The sequence below is a fragment of the Moschus berezovskii genome, chromosome 11 (genome assembly GCF_049115385.1).
Source record: "Moschus berezovskii isolate FMDL1 chromosome 11, NW_MosBer_1.0, whole genome shotgun sequence".
Taxonomy (NCBI): Eukaryota; Metazoa; Chordata; class Mammalia; order Artiodactyla; family Moschidae; genus Moschus; species Moschus berezovskii.
The window spans coordinates 9540833-9559341 of record NC_142470.1 but is presented as its reverse complement, the minus strand read 5'-3'; the positions used below and the strand labels follow the sequence as shown (position 1 = coordinate 9559341).

Below are 18509 nucleotides of genomic sequence, written 5' to 3'. Positions count from 1 at the left end.
AAATGTAGGGAAATGGGGAGAGGTTAGACGTGCTAAACAGGCTGGGAAACCATCACAGACATCCCCATCGTCAGGGATGCGTGTGGGTTTTCATTTAATCTGAGGATTTAGAAGTTACTTCCACCCGCCATCCGCGTGCATGTAATGGTAATTAGCGTGTTGACATCCACACGCTCCTCCCACAATAGCGTCAGCGAGCGTTCTCCATAAATAAACTGGAGAACTTGCCCCTCTCAGCCTCTGAACTCAGCATAGCTCCTGGAGTTGGAGGCAGAGGAGGAGCTGAGCCGGTGGCTCCCTGGCCCCCTGGCCCCGCTCTCGGGCTCCGTGGGCTGGCCCTGAGCACCTGGGGGTCCCCTTTCTCAGGGTGATTTTGCCCCTTTTCACTCGCACGCAGTCTGGCTGTCCTTCAGGGGTGAGGGGCACTGCTTGGGGAGGAGCCTGGGGGCAGCAGGAGCTCAGCTAGGGGCTTGCTTTGCTCTTGTTTACAGCGTCGAGCCGAGCGCCCTCCCCCAAGAAGTCAGAAGACTGCCTTTGGGTTCAGGGCCGACCGTGACCTGCACCATCCCCTTGCCTACCTTGAACACCCCCCCAACCCAGATCTCGCCCGGGATTCACAAACAGCGGGGAGACCCTGGCGTCTGTGGGGGCTGCTTTGTGAGGGGCAGGCTCTCCCCTCCCTTATCCCTCCCATGCCCCCGGGGGGAGGTGGTGTCACCCCAGCACAGCAGAAACGTGGGCCCGGGTGGTCCCGGCTGTAGAGGAAGTGGGAGTGCTCGCCCCAAAGCAGCCTGTCCAAGAGTGGCGTGGGCCTGCTTGTTCCCCTGCTGGCTTTACCGTCACCCACCCTGCCCTGCCTGGGGGATGCTCTGTCGCCACTATTTGGCTTCAGGGACAAGTCACCCCTGAACCAGCCCCATCGCTCTGTAGGCCTTGAGCTTGGTGATTTGGGACCAGAGGAGACACCTGTCCCCAGGTGCCCCCCCTCAGAGCAGGGACCCACTGGACCCCAGCCCGCCACTTCCAGGAGTAACAAGTTCAGGGAGACTGGGTATCGCCCCCCAGCAGGGGGTGGCGGTGCGCCTCCAGCTCCCCCACCGTGGAATCTGACCGCCTCAAGGAGAGGGTGCCACCTGGCCCCGCCAGCAGGAAGGTGGCACCAGGCTCGCTGGCAGTGTGGACCAGAGCCGTCCGCCGCGTGGTGTGTAGACACCGATGTTTGTGGACTGTGAGGACCGTGTGGGAAGCATGGCGTAGTGGAGGGACAGTTTTCGAGTCCAGCACCCCCCCGATAGCACGCCCAGTCTGCCACGTATGCTGGCCCCTGGCGCAGGTCCCCTGGCCTCCCCATCCTCAGGGTGGTGTGCAGTCCCGGGAATCCCACCACGGCCATGGCCCCCACAGGAGGCCCCCCACAGGCGTGATGACACCACTATGTTTGATGAATGGACCCCAAGGAAGGTCACGATTGTAAAGTCAGTGGCCTTGCCACCCACCGCATTCGGGGGGAAAGTCTTTAGGTGCTCACAGGTGGTGTGAGCTGTTGCAGTGAACGAAGCTGAGGTGAGTAAACCAGTTCCCACTTTGAAGGCTGTCACTCTCCAGGCTCCAGCAGCCACATCCCATGCCGTCCACGTCTACCCTCGGCTCAGGGCAGGGGCTTTGCCACATAAATTACACCTTAAGGCAGGACAGCGTGTTTTTGCTCACCCCCTCTGGGCCACGGGAGGTGCTTAGGGAGCAGCCAGCAGCAGCTGTCGGGATGGGCAGGGGGCGGAGGAGGGGGGGGTGTTGCAGGGATCCCTTCTAGCCCTGACCTGGCTCCTGTGCCCCAGGCAGCAGTCGCTGGGCTCTGCAGGAGAGCTGCGGGGGTTCTAGGAAGGCTGCATCCAGTGTGAAGCCCTTCTCGTCCTCCCTGTTGCCCAGACAAAAGGTTCTCTCCATTCGAGAGTCAGGAAAAGTGTAATTTCGCAGCCGACCCGGTGATGAAGCGTCTTCTCTCAGCGCCAGGAGACGGGCATATAAATATTCTCTGTCTCTGCTGCTCTTTATTTCCCTTGTAAGCAGGCGCCCCATCCCTCCCTCTGATGGATGCCCCCTCGCAGCCAGCCTGGGAGCTCCCCAGCCCCTCGGTTCGGCAGTGATCATCCGGTCTCCTTGCCTCTCCCCTCGCCTGTTCATCCTCCCTACCGTCCCCAGCCCCACCGCCCTCACCCACCGCCCTGTCCCTTGTCTCCGGAGCGGTGGCCCAGAGACAGTGGCCTCCACCATAGATTCCATGCGTGTGCACGACACCGCAAACCTCTAGAAATAGGAGCCAAGGGTTCCTGTGACTGAAAGGGCAACCCGAGAGCCTCCCAGCCCCACATACAAAGACTTTCCCCACTGTGGCTGCCGCCCTCCCGTGGAAAAGACCACAGCGTTCATCCCCTTCAGTGGGCACCCCACTCAGAAACGTGGTGAGGAGCATCATCGTTAGCCCAGCACACTCCCTGGTGGAGCAGACGGCCTCCATTTTCACTCGACTTTAAGGCTGAAAGACAAGGGAGAGTCTAATTAGTAAAGGGACGATCTGATATTAATCACTCCCTTAAAATTGACAAGGGAGGCAGTCCATTTAACCACTTAATGGCTACAGGTTTTTATGGGCTGCTGTTTGCAGACGTATTTAATGATGAAGTTATAAATCCAAAGGAGCTTAAAATTTTAATTTTATACCTAAATATTTTCCTTGTTCTCATGTTTGTAGTCAGTCCTCCAGAGTGTAGTCACGTGGAATGTTCCTTAAATGAACATATTTGCTAACTGGCGTGATTTCAGTTTTTAAAACATTGGTTCCAGCAATTAGGCATTTTTTTTTTTCAGTTCCCAAATGACTAGAGAAATTCGTCTTGATTATAATTGCTCTTAGCCACGCATATCTAATTTGTGTCTTTTTAAGTGTTAATTAGTAAACAGTTTGAGCTGACATCTTTATGTGTTTGTGTGTTGAAAAATGGGGCTTATTGCTTATTTAGCTTGGGGCTGATTCCACTCACATTTACGTCACTACACTGAGGTGAAATTAATGGAAATACATTTGGCACCACGAGGTAAAAAGAATTTTTGGAACCAACTTGTGGACGCCCACTTTGCATGGACTTCTGCAGGCGCTTCCAGCATATGCGATTAGGGTGGATGTGGGAGCTGCCTGTGCGGGGAGAAAGTGAGGCAGAAGATTTTTGTATCAGTAATGAAATGGCAGAGTCCCAATTTTATAAAAGCAAAATGTTCATATCCCAGTGCAATTGTTCATTCTTCCTACTTTTGGAAAGCTTTCATTGTGCATGTTAATGTTAGAAGAATTTTTGCAGAGGGTGATATCACAAAATGTGTGATCACTTTGCACCATCTAGTGGTCGGGTCTCAAACTGCAACAGGAGATAAGGTGTCCTTTATCCGTGAGATCCAACGTTTTCATCCCCCAGCATCTTTTTTTTTCTTTCGTTTTCAGTCAGGAAGCTGACATGTTTGGGGAAAGAAAATCGCCTACTTCATTTATTAAATGAAAGTTAGTTAATTAGATAGAAGTTAACCTTTCGTATCTGTTGTTCTGCTCCCCCTTTTTTATATTGTTTTCGAAGACCCAGTTCAGTCATGCCACTGAATTCTTACAGAGCTGTCACACTAAGCTGAGATCATTTCAGCCAAAAACAAAGGAACCAATGAATTAGTTTAGTGGATAGCCATTCCGAAGGCATAAAAGAAGGATTGTTATTGTCGTTCAGTCGCTAACTCGAGTCCAACTCTTTGCCACCCCATAGACCACAGCAACCCCTGGCCTCCCTGTTCCTCACCATCTCCTGGAGCTTGCCAAGTTCATGTCCATTGAATCAGTGATGCCATCCGACCATCTCATTTTCTGCCACCCTCCTCTCCTTTTGCCTTCAATCTTCCCCAGCATCAGGGTCTTTTCCAATTTGAAATGTGGGAAGTAGCTTGGGGACCTGCCTTTCATGGACCCTTCAGGAGTCTGACCACAGCTTGGGAACCACTGTTTGATGCCACAGACAAGACTAGTTCTCTCCCCATAAAGTGTGGCAGCCATCGTGGGCAGTTTATCATCTTCAGTATCTATCCTGCCAATCAGAATCAATTTTTTAACATTTAATGTTTTCTTTCCAACTGCAAAGGTCATACCTGATTTTTAAAATGCAAACACAACAGAAACAAACAAAGATGAGAGCCCCCATGGCCCACTCCTGGGACAGAGAGGCACGCGCACGTCCAACAAGCAGCACAGGTTTCAGTACTGGACAACGCTCCTGTATCTTGCTTTCGCACCGACTAGTATTTCTTGTACAACCTTCCATGTCATCGCACACAGATCCGCCCCATTCTTTTTAATGACTACATGTGGTTCCCTTTTATGACTGTGTCATAATTTATTTAAGCAATCCACTATTGATTGACTCCTGAGTTGTTTCCAATTATTCACTATTACACTGCTGCAGTATATTTCCTTGTACATGTCTTTGCTCCCCTGGGTCTTTCTTTAGAAGAATGCATGGTATTACCATTTTGCTTTCCCAAAAAGAGAGTGCCCTTTTAAACACCCTGCCCCACATCCTGTGGTGTGAGGGGGTACCTGTTTCCCACACCCTCACTATAAACATCCCGGGTATTTAAAGGTGGACATCTTTTCATATATTTATCAGCTATTTGTATACTTCTTTTGTGAATCGATTCTGTGTGTGCCCTTTGCCCAGTTTTTTCTATTGGATTATTTAGTTTTTTCATTCATTTTTTAGTTTTTTATATTCTTTGTAACAACCTTCTTTCTGTCCTATGTTCAAACGCACATACACACTTTAACCAGTGGCTTTTCACCTTGTTAAAGATGTATTTTGCTATACAATAGTTTTTAATTTTTCATGGGCAATCTTGACATTAATGTTTTGGTTTCATGTCATACTTAAGATTATAAAAAATATTCACTCCTATTTTCTCATACCCTTTTGTGTTTTAATATCTTACAGTATTAAATAGTTTTCAACTATTTGATCCATCTGAAGTTTATCAGAAGGTAAAAACTAGAACCAGCTTCCTTTCATCCTAAACCGTTAACCAGTTTTCTTATCACTGTTTACTTTCTTCAGTAGTTCTAAGTGTTACTCTTATCGTGTAGTTCCGTCTGTAAGTGGATCAATGGATGCTTTTCTTGACACTCATCTCTGTTCTTTTGGTATGATTACCACACTGCTTTGACTCTGATAGCTTTATAATAAGCTTTAATATATGATAAGCTTAGTTCTTCCTTCTCCCCCCACCCCAGATTTTTCTAATTATAGTCACTTGATTATTCTTCCAGCTGAACTTTAGACTCTTTTTCAGTGGGAGAAACTCCACTCTAGATGTTTATTGTTAACTGCATTGAGCATGTAGGTTAATAGAGGGACATTTGGTGAAGAGTCTCCACCTGGGGCTTTGTGTCTGTCGCTCAGCAGGGTAGAAGGGTGTTCTTTGCAGAGAATCTGCACACTTCTTTGTAGGTTATTGCTAAGTGTTTGATGTTTTTGTGGTTCTCACGAGTAGGGTCTTTTTTTCCATTATATTTCCTGTCATTTTTTGTATCAAGGAGCCGTTGACATTTGTATTTTATTTTAGGGGCTGGCTCTCCCACTGACTTATATTTCTGATGGTTTTCAGTTGCTTTTCTTTGGTTATGCAGGCCGGTGTTAATGTCGTCTGCAAACACTGACACCGCCACCTCCTGCCCACTTCCTGAACCTTCAGCCAGCATTGCAGCTGGAACGATCAGGTCACTGGGCCTCCTTGTCTGAACGGAAGTTTCTAGTTTCGATACTCACCCATAATGCTGCATTTTGGCTTGCTATATATAGGCATCATTTTTTTTTTTTATCATGTTAAAGAATTAGCCATCTATTTCTATTTTCCTAAGTGTTTTTATCAGGATTGGATGGTAGCTTTTGATAAATGTCTTTTAATCATCCATTGAGATGATATTTTTTTCTCTGTGGGCATATTAATATGGTAGATTATATTAATAGAGTTCCTAATTCTGAGAGTCTGAGTCCCCCTCCCCCACCCCCCTCTCTGGTTCTAGCAGCAGCAGTGCCGCCAAGCGGCAGCCTCCACCAAGGTCTCCAGGTTGCTCGCGCAGCGGCCCAGGGCGTTCGTTGTACAGGTGAGGGAGCCAGGCTGAGCCCTTGGAAATGAACCTGAGGCAGAGCCAATGTTTGACAGACAGAATTGTCTGTCCTGGATACCGTCATGAGTTATACCTGGCTCATGCAGAATAGAGGTCAAGGTGAATTATTTGGTTTTTTGAAAGTCCATCCTAAAAGGATTTTTCTGTCCTTTTCTTGTGGTTTGGGGAACTCTCACCCCCAAGTTTTAAAGTAATACCCCCTACACCCCAGGGACTTCCCTGGCAGCCCAGTGGTTAAGACTGTGCTTCCATTGCAGGGGGTGGGGGCGTGAGTTCCATCCCTGGTCAGGGAACTAAGATCCCACATGCAGTGCAACATGGCCAAAAAAATAGTTAATACCCCCCGAAAAATAGTAACGCCCCCCACAAACTGAACTCTTGGAGGGTTGCCTGACGTGTAGGTAAAAGATGAGCATAAAGATGACGAATGGGGGGGCGTCTTCCTGTGGTGGCCACACAGCTTCTTTGTCACTCAGAAGTCAGTGTCAGAAAGCAGCATTGTTCCAAATATTCCCACAAATAACCTGGGAGAGGGAGGATACAAACACCCATTTTTTAGGTGACATTTAGATGAATTCTGAAATGCCGACTCACTGAGGGGGCTAGCGCCGTGACTGTTTGTTGACGCAGAACCAGTGTTTAGTTGGCCACAAAGGTATCTGTCAGCCCCCAGCCTTGCCCAGAGCCCCACGCAGACGACACTGGTTGACACACAGGTGCCCGCCAGGCCCCCAGCCCCGCAGCGTGGGAGGGGCCTGGAGGAGCAGGGCTCGTTGATCCTCACACAGAGGTCTAAGTCCCACCACAGAATGCACGTTCCCCCACTTTCCTGAAAATGCCTGGCCTCAGTCTCTATTTCGTTTTCCTATGGGTACGAGAAATATTTCTTGCTTACTCTGTCCCCATCAGCCCACACAAAGTGCAGCCACAATGATAAAATGGCAGAACACTCTGGTTGGGTGATTTATAGGGAGTGGTGGGGACTGCAGCAAATTGGGAAACCTGTGTATCTCTAAAGGAGGCAGCCTCCATTCACCTGTGTGAGGCTCATGGTCGAGGTGCGAGAGTCAAGGTCTGGAATTGCCATAGCCCCCTATTTTTTTTTTTTAATAAAACATGGAAAATGTTGGCATTTTATGCCAAGTCTCTCAACTTTTCCACATTTATGACTATTTTAAAACACCACACAGGCCAGCAGCATATGAGCCTCCAGCTTGCACATGTCTGAGCGTGAAGATATGAACACAGATCACATTTATATTTAAACCTTCACCATTCATGGTGGGGGCTGGGGGGGCAGTGGTGGCAATGTGGACGAACCCTGGGATCAGCACTTTGCCTCCATGAGTTAAACACCCCAGGATAGGGGCCATCACACCATCAGCCCAGAGGCCATGGGAATTCAGAGGACCTAAGGCTGGACCGACACACCACTGCTTCCACGAAAGACTGAGAACCCCGATGACCTCCCCATTGTTTGAGAACTGAGTCCCTAAGCTAGCTGTCTGCTCTGCATTGAGCTGCCCCTCACTCACCCATCCCTCCATTCCTCCCTATGTCTATCCATCCACTCATCCATCGACCCGCTCCCCTCTCGCCTCCTGTACCATCGGTCCATCCATCCATCCTTCGTTCGTTCGTTCATCTCTTCTGGGCCACAGCCTCTACCAGGCTCTGGAGCTACAGAAATGGCCGAGCCCCCACCCGACCTTGCACGTAAGGAGGAAATGGACAGTGATGTGGGGCCCTGGAGGCCAGTAATTAATCGTCCCCAGAGAAGGACAAATGTCCCAGGGGGAGTAGCCTTCCCAGAGGCGCCAAGGCGTGGTGCTTGGAGGGAGGCGGGGTGGGACCTGAGGAGTCGTGCATGCGTGGGGACAGGTCTGTGCAGGAAGCGTCCACACCTCCCTCCTGGGGCTGGAGCTCTGCCCCGGGTGGGACTCAGGAGGCAGGCACTTCGCCACTCTGTGCTCCATCGGATCCTAGGTGGAGATGCTCCTGAGCAAGGATGCCCTGCCCTGAGTTGGGGGCTCTCCCGGCACTGAGCCCAGGGCAGCAGGCCCTGTAGGGTGCAAGTGGGTGCTGCCATCCCCTCCCAGGAGTCCCAGGCCTGGAGCAGGAAGGGAAGGGGGTGCTGACAGGCATTGACGAAGATGACCTGGATGCCCTGGAGTCAGAAGACGTAGGGGCTGACTGCACGTGGTCTTAAAGTCACCCTGCAGCCACGCCAGGCACGGTGCCCAGACAGACGTGGTCCCTGCTCCTGGAGCCGGGGTGTCTCAGAGGGGTGCTTTTCCAGCCCCTCATTTAGGGTGAGACCGAGCAGAGGGACTGGGTGGGGCTCAGGGTTTCTGACTCGGGTTGCTGCTTGCGGGTTAGCGCTGGGGAACCCGAGGGGAATGCAAGAGCCTTCCCAGAAGGTTCACACTGACCCGCCTGCTTCCCGACCCTGTGGCCTCACTCAGGTCAGTCACCCATCATCGGAAGAGCGGTGGTACCAGCTTCACTGGCAGAGAGGATTCTGTCCCCGACCCTAACTGGGGACCTGGCAGCTCCTGCCCCTCCCAGCCCCTTACAAGTAACCACACTAGTGACCAAGGGCTCATGGGCTGTAATCCAGGAGCCCTGACCTCTAGGCCCAGCTGTGGCCTCTCAGCAACTGAGGGGTGTGCAAGGCACCACCCCAGCTCTGGGGTATTCTAGGACCCCCTCCAGGTCTGGGGCGGTGGGGGGGGGGGCGTCCTGGCTACCCCGTGTCCCCTGAGCCCCAGTTTGCATGTGACAGCCTTTCCCTGGAGCCCTTTTAGAGCCCTTCTACGGGCTTGTCAGCCTGGGGCCTTCCCCTTTCACCCAGGCTTTCGGATGTCTCTCTGGAACCATAATCCAAGTGTGAAATGAGACTCCTGTGGGGAAAATGGGGAGACTCGAACTCGTCCCTGGGCCTCTGGGCCTCCCTGGCCCTTTCCACAGCTCGAAGTGGGGGGATGGACATGTGTTCACATCAGCTGGATGGGCCCTCCCAGCACACAGAGGCCTGCTCCGTGGGGTCCCTCAGGGCCCACTGCTCACAAGGGCACCTGCCCCTTCCCTCCCCTGGGGAGCGGGGCTGAGATCCAGCAGCCAGACTTCAGGAAAGAGCCCTCCTGGAGAGAGGAAGCTTCCAGAGCTGGAATTCCCCGAGGGTCTGAACCAGGTATCAAGCATGGCAGGTATCCTGTCCTGGCGCCCGGGGCAGGGCAGGTGCCAGGACAGGCTCCAGGAGAGGCAGGCTAGGGGACGGTGGAGCCACTGCTCAGAACTCACCCACCACCGTGTGCCCTGGCACCCTCACAACTATGGCTCCAGCCCCAAACCAGACTTGGCGTTGGCCGGCGTCTTGCTCCTTCACTCCCCCAGCCTGTCTTCACCCAGCCAGGCTCCTGAGGCCCAGCCTGGGCTCCTTCAGGCCTGCCCCTGCCGCCATCCTTCCAGGCCCTTCTGTGACCCCACCTGCCCCACCCCCATCTCAGAAGCCCACGCTTGTAAGTGGTGAGTACAGACCCCTTTCCTGAGGCCGGGTCCCTGGGGCGCCCTTGGGGCCTCGTCCAATCCCCAGGGACCTTGGGAAGTCCGATTCTCCCCTGAGCCTCAGCTCCCACGTCTCAAAATTCAGGTTCTAAAAACAGCCCCTCACTGCCGTTTCTCGTCCGGAGCCCTCTCGTCGATGTGATGGAGACCCGGGGAGGGCGCGTCCTCGCCTCACTCCTCTGCTGTCCTCTTTATTTAGTGAAAGGTCTTAGGTAGTGGCTCTCCGCCTGCCTAACCATGGAAATCACTTTCGTGCTTTTAAAAAATGCACTGAGGCCTGCCCCGCCCGCCAGCTAAACCAGAACCACCCTCGCCCCGTCCGCTGCCAGACAGGGCCCAGGTTCAATCCCTTGACTCTGACGGAGGGTCGGGTTTTCACTTTCAAGGTGCCTGCACGCCAGTTGTCTTGGGTGAGTCTCACGTCTCCGTGAGTGGAGGCGGGCTTGCTCCCCCACCCCCACCCTCATCCCTTTCTGCCTCCAGGCTGAGGCTCGAGTGCCTTTGCCTCCACGGTGTGGCCTCCCAAGGCCAGGATGTCGGCCTCACTGTGACAAAAACTCGGAATCTGGGAATTGAGTGCCAGGCTTAAGAGTTGTCATGATGGCCCTTGTCCACCAGAGGGCGCTGTGGCTGGGGCGCTGCTCCGCGGGGGTCTCAGCTCTGTGAACCAAAATGCTTTTTAATTGAAAAAATTTTTTAATTCAAAAAGGATTTGCTGTTTGTGCGCGAGTGCAGGTCCTCCTTATGCAGGAGACTTAATGTCTTGAGTAAACAGATCCGGGCCCAAATCCACCTTCAAAGGTACTCACTGTTTGCCCAAGGGAGCAAAAGGGCTTCCAGAAGCAGCCTAGTCTCTTGGGCAAACACTTGGGGCCAGCCCGTCCTGGGCAGGGGACAGCGTCTGTGGGAAGGGTTATCCGCGGCCTAAGGGGGATTATGGCGGGGGTACATATGTTGAAATTTCATTTGGGGAGTTAAGAGAAAACAAGAGGTGGGGGAGTAGTGCTTTTCTCCCAGCCAAGATGACCTAAAAAGGGAAAAATCTCAAGGGCAGGGGCGGGGCAGTGGTGGGGGTGGGGTGCAGGCTGTGCAGCAGGTCCCTGGCCCTCTCTGGGGGGGAGGCGGTGGCATACTCGGCCCTGAGTCAGGAGAAAGCAGCTGTGTACCCCTGATTTCCCCAACACATGCCCACACCCCCTCACCCCAGAGAGTGAAAGAAACAGGAATTCAGTTTATCCTTGAAGGTCTTTCTACACCACCAGCCCATCCCAACCCCCGCTACCCAGGGACCTTGTCCCTTCCTGGCCACAAAGACCGGCCTCCCAACCGCCCCCTGCCACCAGGGCACTTCCACCCTGGCCCGCCTGCACCCCCTTGTCCCCCCTGCCCCGTGCCCTCAGAAAGTACCCTTTCTGGGCCTACCCCTGGCAGCATCCAGGTCTCTGGGCCTGGCCTCCGGGACCCCTGGCTGTGGACGTCTGGGGGCCCGTGCCTCCATCCCCTTTAACGCACCCTCTGGGGCCAGCCAGCCCCCAGCAAACTCAGGTGGCTTCCCTGCCCTGGGCATTCCTGCCACCTGGGAGCCGGGCACAGCAGGCGCTGGAGAGTGGAGGTGACCCAGCCCACAGCTGGTGGTGCCACTCCAGCGGGCTGGCACTGGGCTGGCTCCCTCACTTAAGTGCCTCACCTCGGCTGTAGCCCAGGCAAGGCGTCCGAGCAGCCCAAGTGGAGCCCCACCCCACCACCACCACCCTCCTCCCCACACCCCCCCACTTCCTCCTCAGCGTCCCCCTCAGCTCTAAAGTCTCTGGCCCTTCCTCTCTGCCTCTCCCGTCCACTCCCACGTCCCGGTGGTGGGGCCACAGAACCGGCCTGCACATCGGGTCACCCGGGAGCTGGCTGACGAGGCAGAGTCTCTGGCCCAGCCCCCAGGCCTGCTGAGGCAGGACCTGTGTGTGTTAAAGGCTGGCCAGCCTGCTGCTTTCAGTCTGGGTGCCACCCTCTGTCCACCCCTGAGGAGAGACCACACTCTGCTGTCCACGTCGGTAGCGCCCTGGCGCCTTCGCCCACCCAGCACTGCCCCTGCTGAGGTCCCTCCAGCCCAGGCCAGCTGCTGCCCCCTGAACCCCGCTGCCCTTCTCCCTGGCCCTGGGTCCATCACCAGGGCCAGTGTCCTGCCTTCCAGGCCCGTCCTCTTTGTCTTCTGATCCTGTGGCTTTCCTTCAAACATCTCCGCACTGTAACTCCAGATACCCTCTCTCCCAAGGGCTCCCACTTCCATCCCTTCATTCCTGGTTCATCCATGTCTCTGCAGCCGGGCAGGCGGCACCCCCGAGTACTCCTCAGGGACCACCCTTGGCCATTGGCAGAAATGCCTTCATGTTCTCTCCCCCAGGCTGCTCTCTTCCTATTGCCCATTTGGGTTAAAAGCACCAGAGTGCCGGCGTCCATCCCCTGCTCCTCTTGTAGGGCTCCCTCCTGACCCCAGAGCCCAGCACAGGCGGATGCGGTGGGTGAGTGGGTGATGGAGGGGAAACTTGTTTCCTGCCGTGATGCTCCTGAGCAGCCACCAGGTGGTGGTATTGTCCCAAACTTTGCCCAAAGTCGTCCTGATCTGAGGTTGCACCACTCCTCCAGCTTCCTGGAGCTGGAGTGCCCGGACCATGGCCGGAGCCCAGGTCATTAGCAGGACAGTGGGGCCACGCTGATGTCTTCTCTTACGTAGCAACAAAGGTACAGTGAGTGCTTGCCTGGTGCCGGGGCAGGCGGGCCCTTCACCTGCCGCACCTCATCCCAGCCTCAAAGAGGGCCCCAGGAGTAGAGATCATCACCCCCACCTTCTTTATTGATGTATGAAAGGCATGTTAGCTTCAGGTGTAAACATGTTTCGATATTTGTATAGACTGCAAAGCAATTATCATAATAAATGCAGTTACCATCTTTTATCTTACATAGTAAAAACTGTTTTCTTCTGAGAAGTTTTAAAAGTTAGCAACTACCAAAATATGCATTGCAGTATTGATATCTATAGTCACCACGCTGTACAGTATATCCTCAAGACCTAATCACTCCGTAGGTGTGCCTTTTCACCCCCTTCCCCCATGTCACCCACCCCACCCAGCCTCTGGCATCTGCTCTGCCCAGGGAGCCTGGTCTTCTTGGTGTACTCTGGGCCCCACATATAATCGCGATCACAAGGCGTCTGTCCTGTGTCTGACTTACTTCATTTAGCATGAAGCCCTCCAGGTCCATCCACGTTGTTACAAATGACAAGATTTCGTTCTTTTTTTATTCTTTAAATTTTTGTGCTGAGTATAGTTGATTCACAGTGTTGTGTTAGTTTCAGGTATACAGCAAAGCAAGTCAGTTTTTACACAGACACACACACACACACAAACACACACACACCCTTCTCAGATTCTTTTCCCTTACACACACACACACACAGGTATACAGCAAATCAAGTCAGTTTTTATACACACACACACACCCTTCTCAGGTTCTTTTCCCTTATAGGTCACTATAAAATATTGAGTATAGTTCTCTGTGCTATACCGTAGGTCCTTGTTGGTCATCTGTTTTAGATAGAGTAGTGTATATTTGTTAATCCCCAGCTCCTAATTTGTCCCTACCTCCTGCTTCCCCTTTGGTAACCACGTGCCTCTTTTCTATGTCTGTGGGTCTATTTCCGTTCTGTATTCTAAGTTCGTTTGTATCCCTTCTTTTAGATTCCACATATAAGTGATATCCATGATGTTTGTTTTTGTCTGATTTACGTCATTTAGTATGATAATCTCTAGATCCATCCATGTTGCTGCAGATGGCATTGTTTCTTTTTAGAGTTGAGTAGCATTCCATTGTGTATATATAGGCAGAATTACCGGAGTGGGTTGCCATTCCCTTTTCCAGGGGATCTTCCCAACCCAGGGATCGAACCCAGGTCTCCTGCATTTTAGGCAGATTCTTTACCATCTGAGCCACCAGGTAAGCCCATGTATATACACACACACACACACACACACACACACACACACCCCACATTTTCTTTACTCATTCCTCTGTTGATGGACATTTAGGTTGCTTCCATGTCCTGGTTATTACAGAGTGCTGCAGCGAACACCAGAGAAGGCAATGGCAAGCCACTCCAGTGCTCTTGCCTGGAAAATCCCGTGGACGGAGGAGCCTGGTAGGCTGCAGTCCATGGGGTCGCTAAGGGTCGGACACGACTGAGCGACTTCACTTTCACTTTCCACTTTCACACACTGGAGAAGGAAATGGCAACCCACTCCAGTGTTCTTGCCTGGAGAATCCCAGGGACGGGGGAGCCTGGTGGGCTTACGTCTATGAGGTCACACAGAGTCAGACACGACTGAAGTGACTTAGCAGCAGCAGCAGCAGCAGCAGTGAACACTGGGGTACATGTATTTTTTCAAATGATTATTTTCTCCAGATGTATACCCAGGAGTGGGATTGCAGGATCGTATGGTAACTCTACTCTTAGTTTTTCTAAGGACCCTTCATACTGTTCTCCATAATAGCTGCACCAATTTCCATTCCCACCAACGCTGCAGGAGAGTTCCTTTTCCTTCACACCCTCTCAGCATTTATTATTTACAGACTTTTTGATGATGGTCATTCTGAGCAGTGTGAAGTGATACCTCATTGTAATTTTGACCTGCATTTCTGTATTAGCAGTGTCGAGCATCTTTCTATGTGCCTTTTGGCCATCTGTATGTCTTCTTTAGAGGAACGTCTGTTTAGATCTTCTGCCCATTTTTTGACTGGGCTGCTTGTTTTTTTATATTGAGCTGTATGAGCTATTTGTATTAATTATTGTGGAGATTAATACCTTGTCAGTTGCATCATTTACAAATATTTTCTCCAATTCAGTAGGTTGTTTGTGGTTTCCTTTGCTGTGCAAAAGCTTTTGAGTTTAATTAGGTCCCATTTGTTTTTTGTTTGTTGGTTGGTTTGTTTTTATTTCCATTCCTCTAGGAGACAGATCCAAAAAGAGATTGTTCTGATTTATGTCAAAGACTGTTCTGCCTATGTTTTCCTCTCGGAGTTTTATAGTATCTTGTGTTCACATTTAGATCTTTAATTCACTTTGAGTTTATTTTTTGTGTGTGATATTAGAGAATGTTCTAATTGTATCCTTTTACATCCAGTTTTCCCAGCACCACTTATTGAAGAGACTGTCTTTTCTCTATTGTATGTTTTTCTTCCTTTGTTGTTGATTAATTGACCATAATTGTGTGGGTTTGTTTCTGGGCTTCCTATCCTGTTCCATTAATCTGTATTTCTGTTTTTATGCCAGTACCATACTATTTTAATTACTGTAGCTTTGTAGTGTAGCCTGAAGTCAAGGAGTCTGATTGCTCCAGCTTCATTTTTCTTTTTCAAGGTTGCTTTGGCTATTCAGTCTTTTGTGTTTCCATATAAATTAAAAAAATTTTTTTTTGTTCTAGTGCTGTGAAAAATGCCATTGGCAATTTGATAGGGATTGCATTGAATCTGTAGACTTTCTTGGCTAATATAGTCATTTGACAATGTCGATTCTTCCAATCCAAGAACGTGGTATAACTTTCCACCTATCAGTGTCACCTTCCACTTTTCATCAGCATCTTATAGTTCTTGGACTCCAGATCTTTTGTCTCCTTAGGTGGGTGTATTCCTAGGTATTTTATTATTTTTGATGCAGTGGTAAATGGGATTTTCCTTAATTTCTCTTTCTGATATTTCATTTTTAGTGTTTAGAAATGCAGCAGATTTCTCCGTGTAAATTTTGTACCCTGCAACTGTACTGAATTCATTGATGAGTTCTAGTCGTCTTCTGTTAGTGTCTTCAGGATTTTCTATTAGTATGTATAGTATCATGTCATCAAAATAGTGACAGCTTTACTTCTTTTTTTCCAATCTGGATTCCCTTTCTATTCTGATTAATTACCATGACTCAGACTTCCAAAACTGTTGAATAAAAGTGGTGAGAGTGGACATCCTTGTCTTATTCCTGATTTTAGAGGAAATGCTTTCAGCTTTTCACCATTGAGTACGATGTTATAATAACTGTGGGTTTGTCATATATGTCCTTTACTATATTGACAGTAGGTTCTCTTTATGCCCACTTTCTGGAAAAATTTTACCATAAATCGATATTGAATTTTATCAAAAGCTTTTTCTGCATCTATTGAGATGATCATATGGATTTTACTCTTCAGTTTGTTAATATGATGTATCACATTGATTGATTTACAGGGTTTTTTTTTAATGGCATTACTTAAAAGATAGTTTTTATTCCCTGAAATAAACCCACTTGATCATGGTATATGATCCTTTTAAAAATTCAGTTTACTAGTATTTTGTTGAGGATTTTTTCATCAATGGTCATCAGTGATATTTGCCTGTAATTTTCTTTTTTGTGGTATCTTTGTCTGATTTAGGTACGAGGATGATGGTGGCTTCATAGAGCGAGTTTGGGAGTGTTCCTTCTTCTGCAATATTTGGGAATAGTTTGAGAAGGACAGGTGTCAACTCTTCCCTCAGTGTGTGATAGAATTCGCCTGTGAAGCCATCTGATCCTGAACTTCTGTTTGTTGGGAGTTTTATAACCAGAGATTCAATTCCAGTGCTTGTAGTTGGTCTTTTCAGATTTTCTTCCTGACTCAGTCGTGGGAGACGTACCTTTCTAAGAATTTGTCCTTTTGTTCTAGGCTATCCGATTTTATTGGCATAGAGTTGCCTGTAGTGGCCCCTCATGGCCCTTTGTATTTCTATGGTGTCCCCTTGTAACTTCTCCTTTTTCGTTTCTGATTTTATTGACTTGGACCCTGCCTTTTTTTTCCTTGATGATTCTGGCTGAAGGTTTATCCACTTTGCTTTTTTTTTCCCCAAAGAACCAGATTTTAGTTTCATTGAAGACTGCATTTTTTTATGGCTGAGGCATATTGTATGAATGTGCCACATTTTCTTTATCCATTCATCCATCGGTGGCACTTAGCTCGTTTCTGTGTCTTGACTGCTGTGAATAATGCTACAGTGAACACAGGGTTCTCTTTTCGCCACATCCTCACCCACACTTGTTATTTCTTAATAACAAGAAATTATTATTATAAAGGAGATGAGTTCACCAAGGTTCAGAGGCGAAAAGACCTAGTTGAGGTCACCCTGCAATGTCAAGTCCTTCCCTCCCCACCCCTTCTGTTTGTAGGTAGCACAGTCCTGTCACTCGTGTCCCCTGGCCCCTTCGGCTGCTCACACAGGACGGCTGGGGCCCACCCAGACCTCACCCCCACACCCAGCGCCAGCCACCCCTGTCCTGGGTCAGCCTGTGGGTCATCGGCAGGTGGCCGAGGATGCAGTGCTGGCTGCCTCGTTCTCCCCACCCTTTCCCCTGGGAGGAATAAACCCCCCCAGCATCCTCTGCTCCCCATCATTCCCAAGTGACCCCCAGAGCCCCTCAGCTGTGCTCCTGCAGCTCAGCACAGCCCCCGGAAGGGCCTCATAGCTGCAGCAGCTCACTCTGGGGCTCGGGGACCATTTGGAGCCCACAGCTGCAGCACCTTACTGGGTGGGCACCCAGCGGTCACCCCCCCACCCTTGTTGGGATGGTTCCATGTCATCCTGGCGGCTTCCCCAGCTGGGTCCCCAAAAGGGCAGCTTCAGGCAGAGGCTGAGTTCAGCAAGGTGGTTTGACTCCGCTCTGCTTTATGTAGGGGAGCCCTTCCTTATGGTAATTCTAGTGCTGAAAAGTTTTTTAAAATATTATTTTAAACATTTAATGACCACTGATCTAATCTAAGCAACTCATTTCTAAGACCCAGGGTCCTGCGTGGCTGCCCTCCGTTGTGTCCAGGCCCTTCTCACGGCCCACTCCCAGTCCCGCAGCCTGCAGGCCTGTCTGCCCAGTAGACACTCCCCACCTGCCCCACATTTGGGTGTAGAAATCCCCCTTGGCCATCAAGGTGAACCACAGGTGTTCCCCCTTCTCTGAATTTCCACCAGACTCGGAGCCCACCATCTATCATTTCTGTGACCTGTGTCAGGTGGGTAGGCTTGGGTCTCCAGCTTGAGAACTGAACCCAGGTTCAGGCCGGGCCCAGGTCCACTCCGCTGGTCCCACCCTGGCCCAGGCTCTCATCACTTACTACGAACTGGTCCCAGGAGCCCAGGGAGGAAGGCACTGGGGGTGTGGGGCGGCACCCCTTCCCTGTAGCCCGAGTCACCTGGGGCTTGTCTTCAGCTCAGAAAGCACTGAGCAGAGTGGCAGGCCCCGGGGATCTCCCCAAGCCTGCAGGCTGCAGCCTGCCTGCCCGGTCAGGTCTGGGGTGGAGCCCAGGGCCTTCCCTCCCCATCCATGAGACTCCTCCTGCAGCGGGAGCAGGGGGGACCATCTGCCGGGGGGTGCACACGGCACACCGCCTGGCATGCGAGCTGCTGCTGGCATCACGGGCACTGCTGCTGCTGAGGGCTCACATCGCCGGGGGAGGGGTGTGCAAGGGCCCAGTCGTCACAAACGAGCCAGCCAACCACCACGCAGCACCAGAGGGGTGCCCCATCCCCGTGCGCACATGCACACACGTGCACAGCCCACGCCTGCGGTACGTGTGCATGTGCCGAGGGCAGCCCTCCGGCGTCCTTGGGCCCTCCGCCCAGCTTGTCCGCGGCCATGGGCTGGTTCTCTCCGGTGTCCCCTGCCCTGACTGAGCTTCTCTCCCCCCGCCCCCGACCTCCC

At 51.2% G+C, this 18509-nt stretch overlaps 1 protein-coding gene across 10 annotated transcripts in view; it reads left to right on the top strand.

Moving 5' to 3' along the window:
* The window catches only part of MVB12B (multivesicular body subunit 12B), a 200674-nt gene that overhangs the window by 178867 nt on the left and 3298 nt on the right, over positions 1 to 18509 (top strand). For 4 of the 10 annotated variants that reach the window (XM_055400882.2, XM_055400883.2, XM_088841147.1 and 1 more), the window contains one exon: positions 492 to 8604. The exons of 4 other annotated variants lie outside the window; for them this stretch is intronic. In XM_055400882.2, the coding sequence (XP_055256857.2) occupies positions 492 to 761 (270 nt within the window). In that variant the 3' untranslated portion in view covers positions 762 to 8604. Of the gene's footprint in view, positions 1 to 491; positions 18507 to 18509 lie in introns of those variants that run through there. 2 more of the 10 variants (XM_088841154.1, XM_088841153.1) reach the window with 2 other exon arrangements.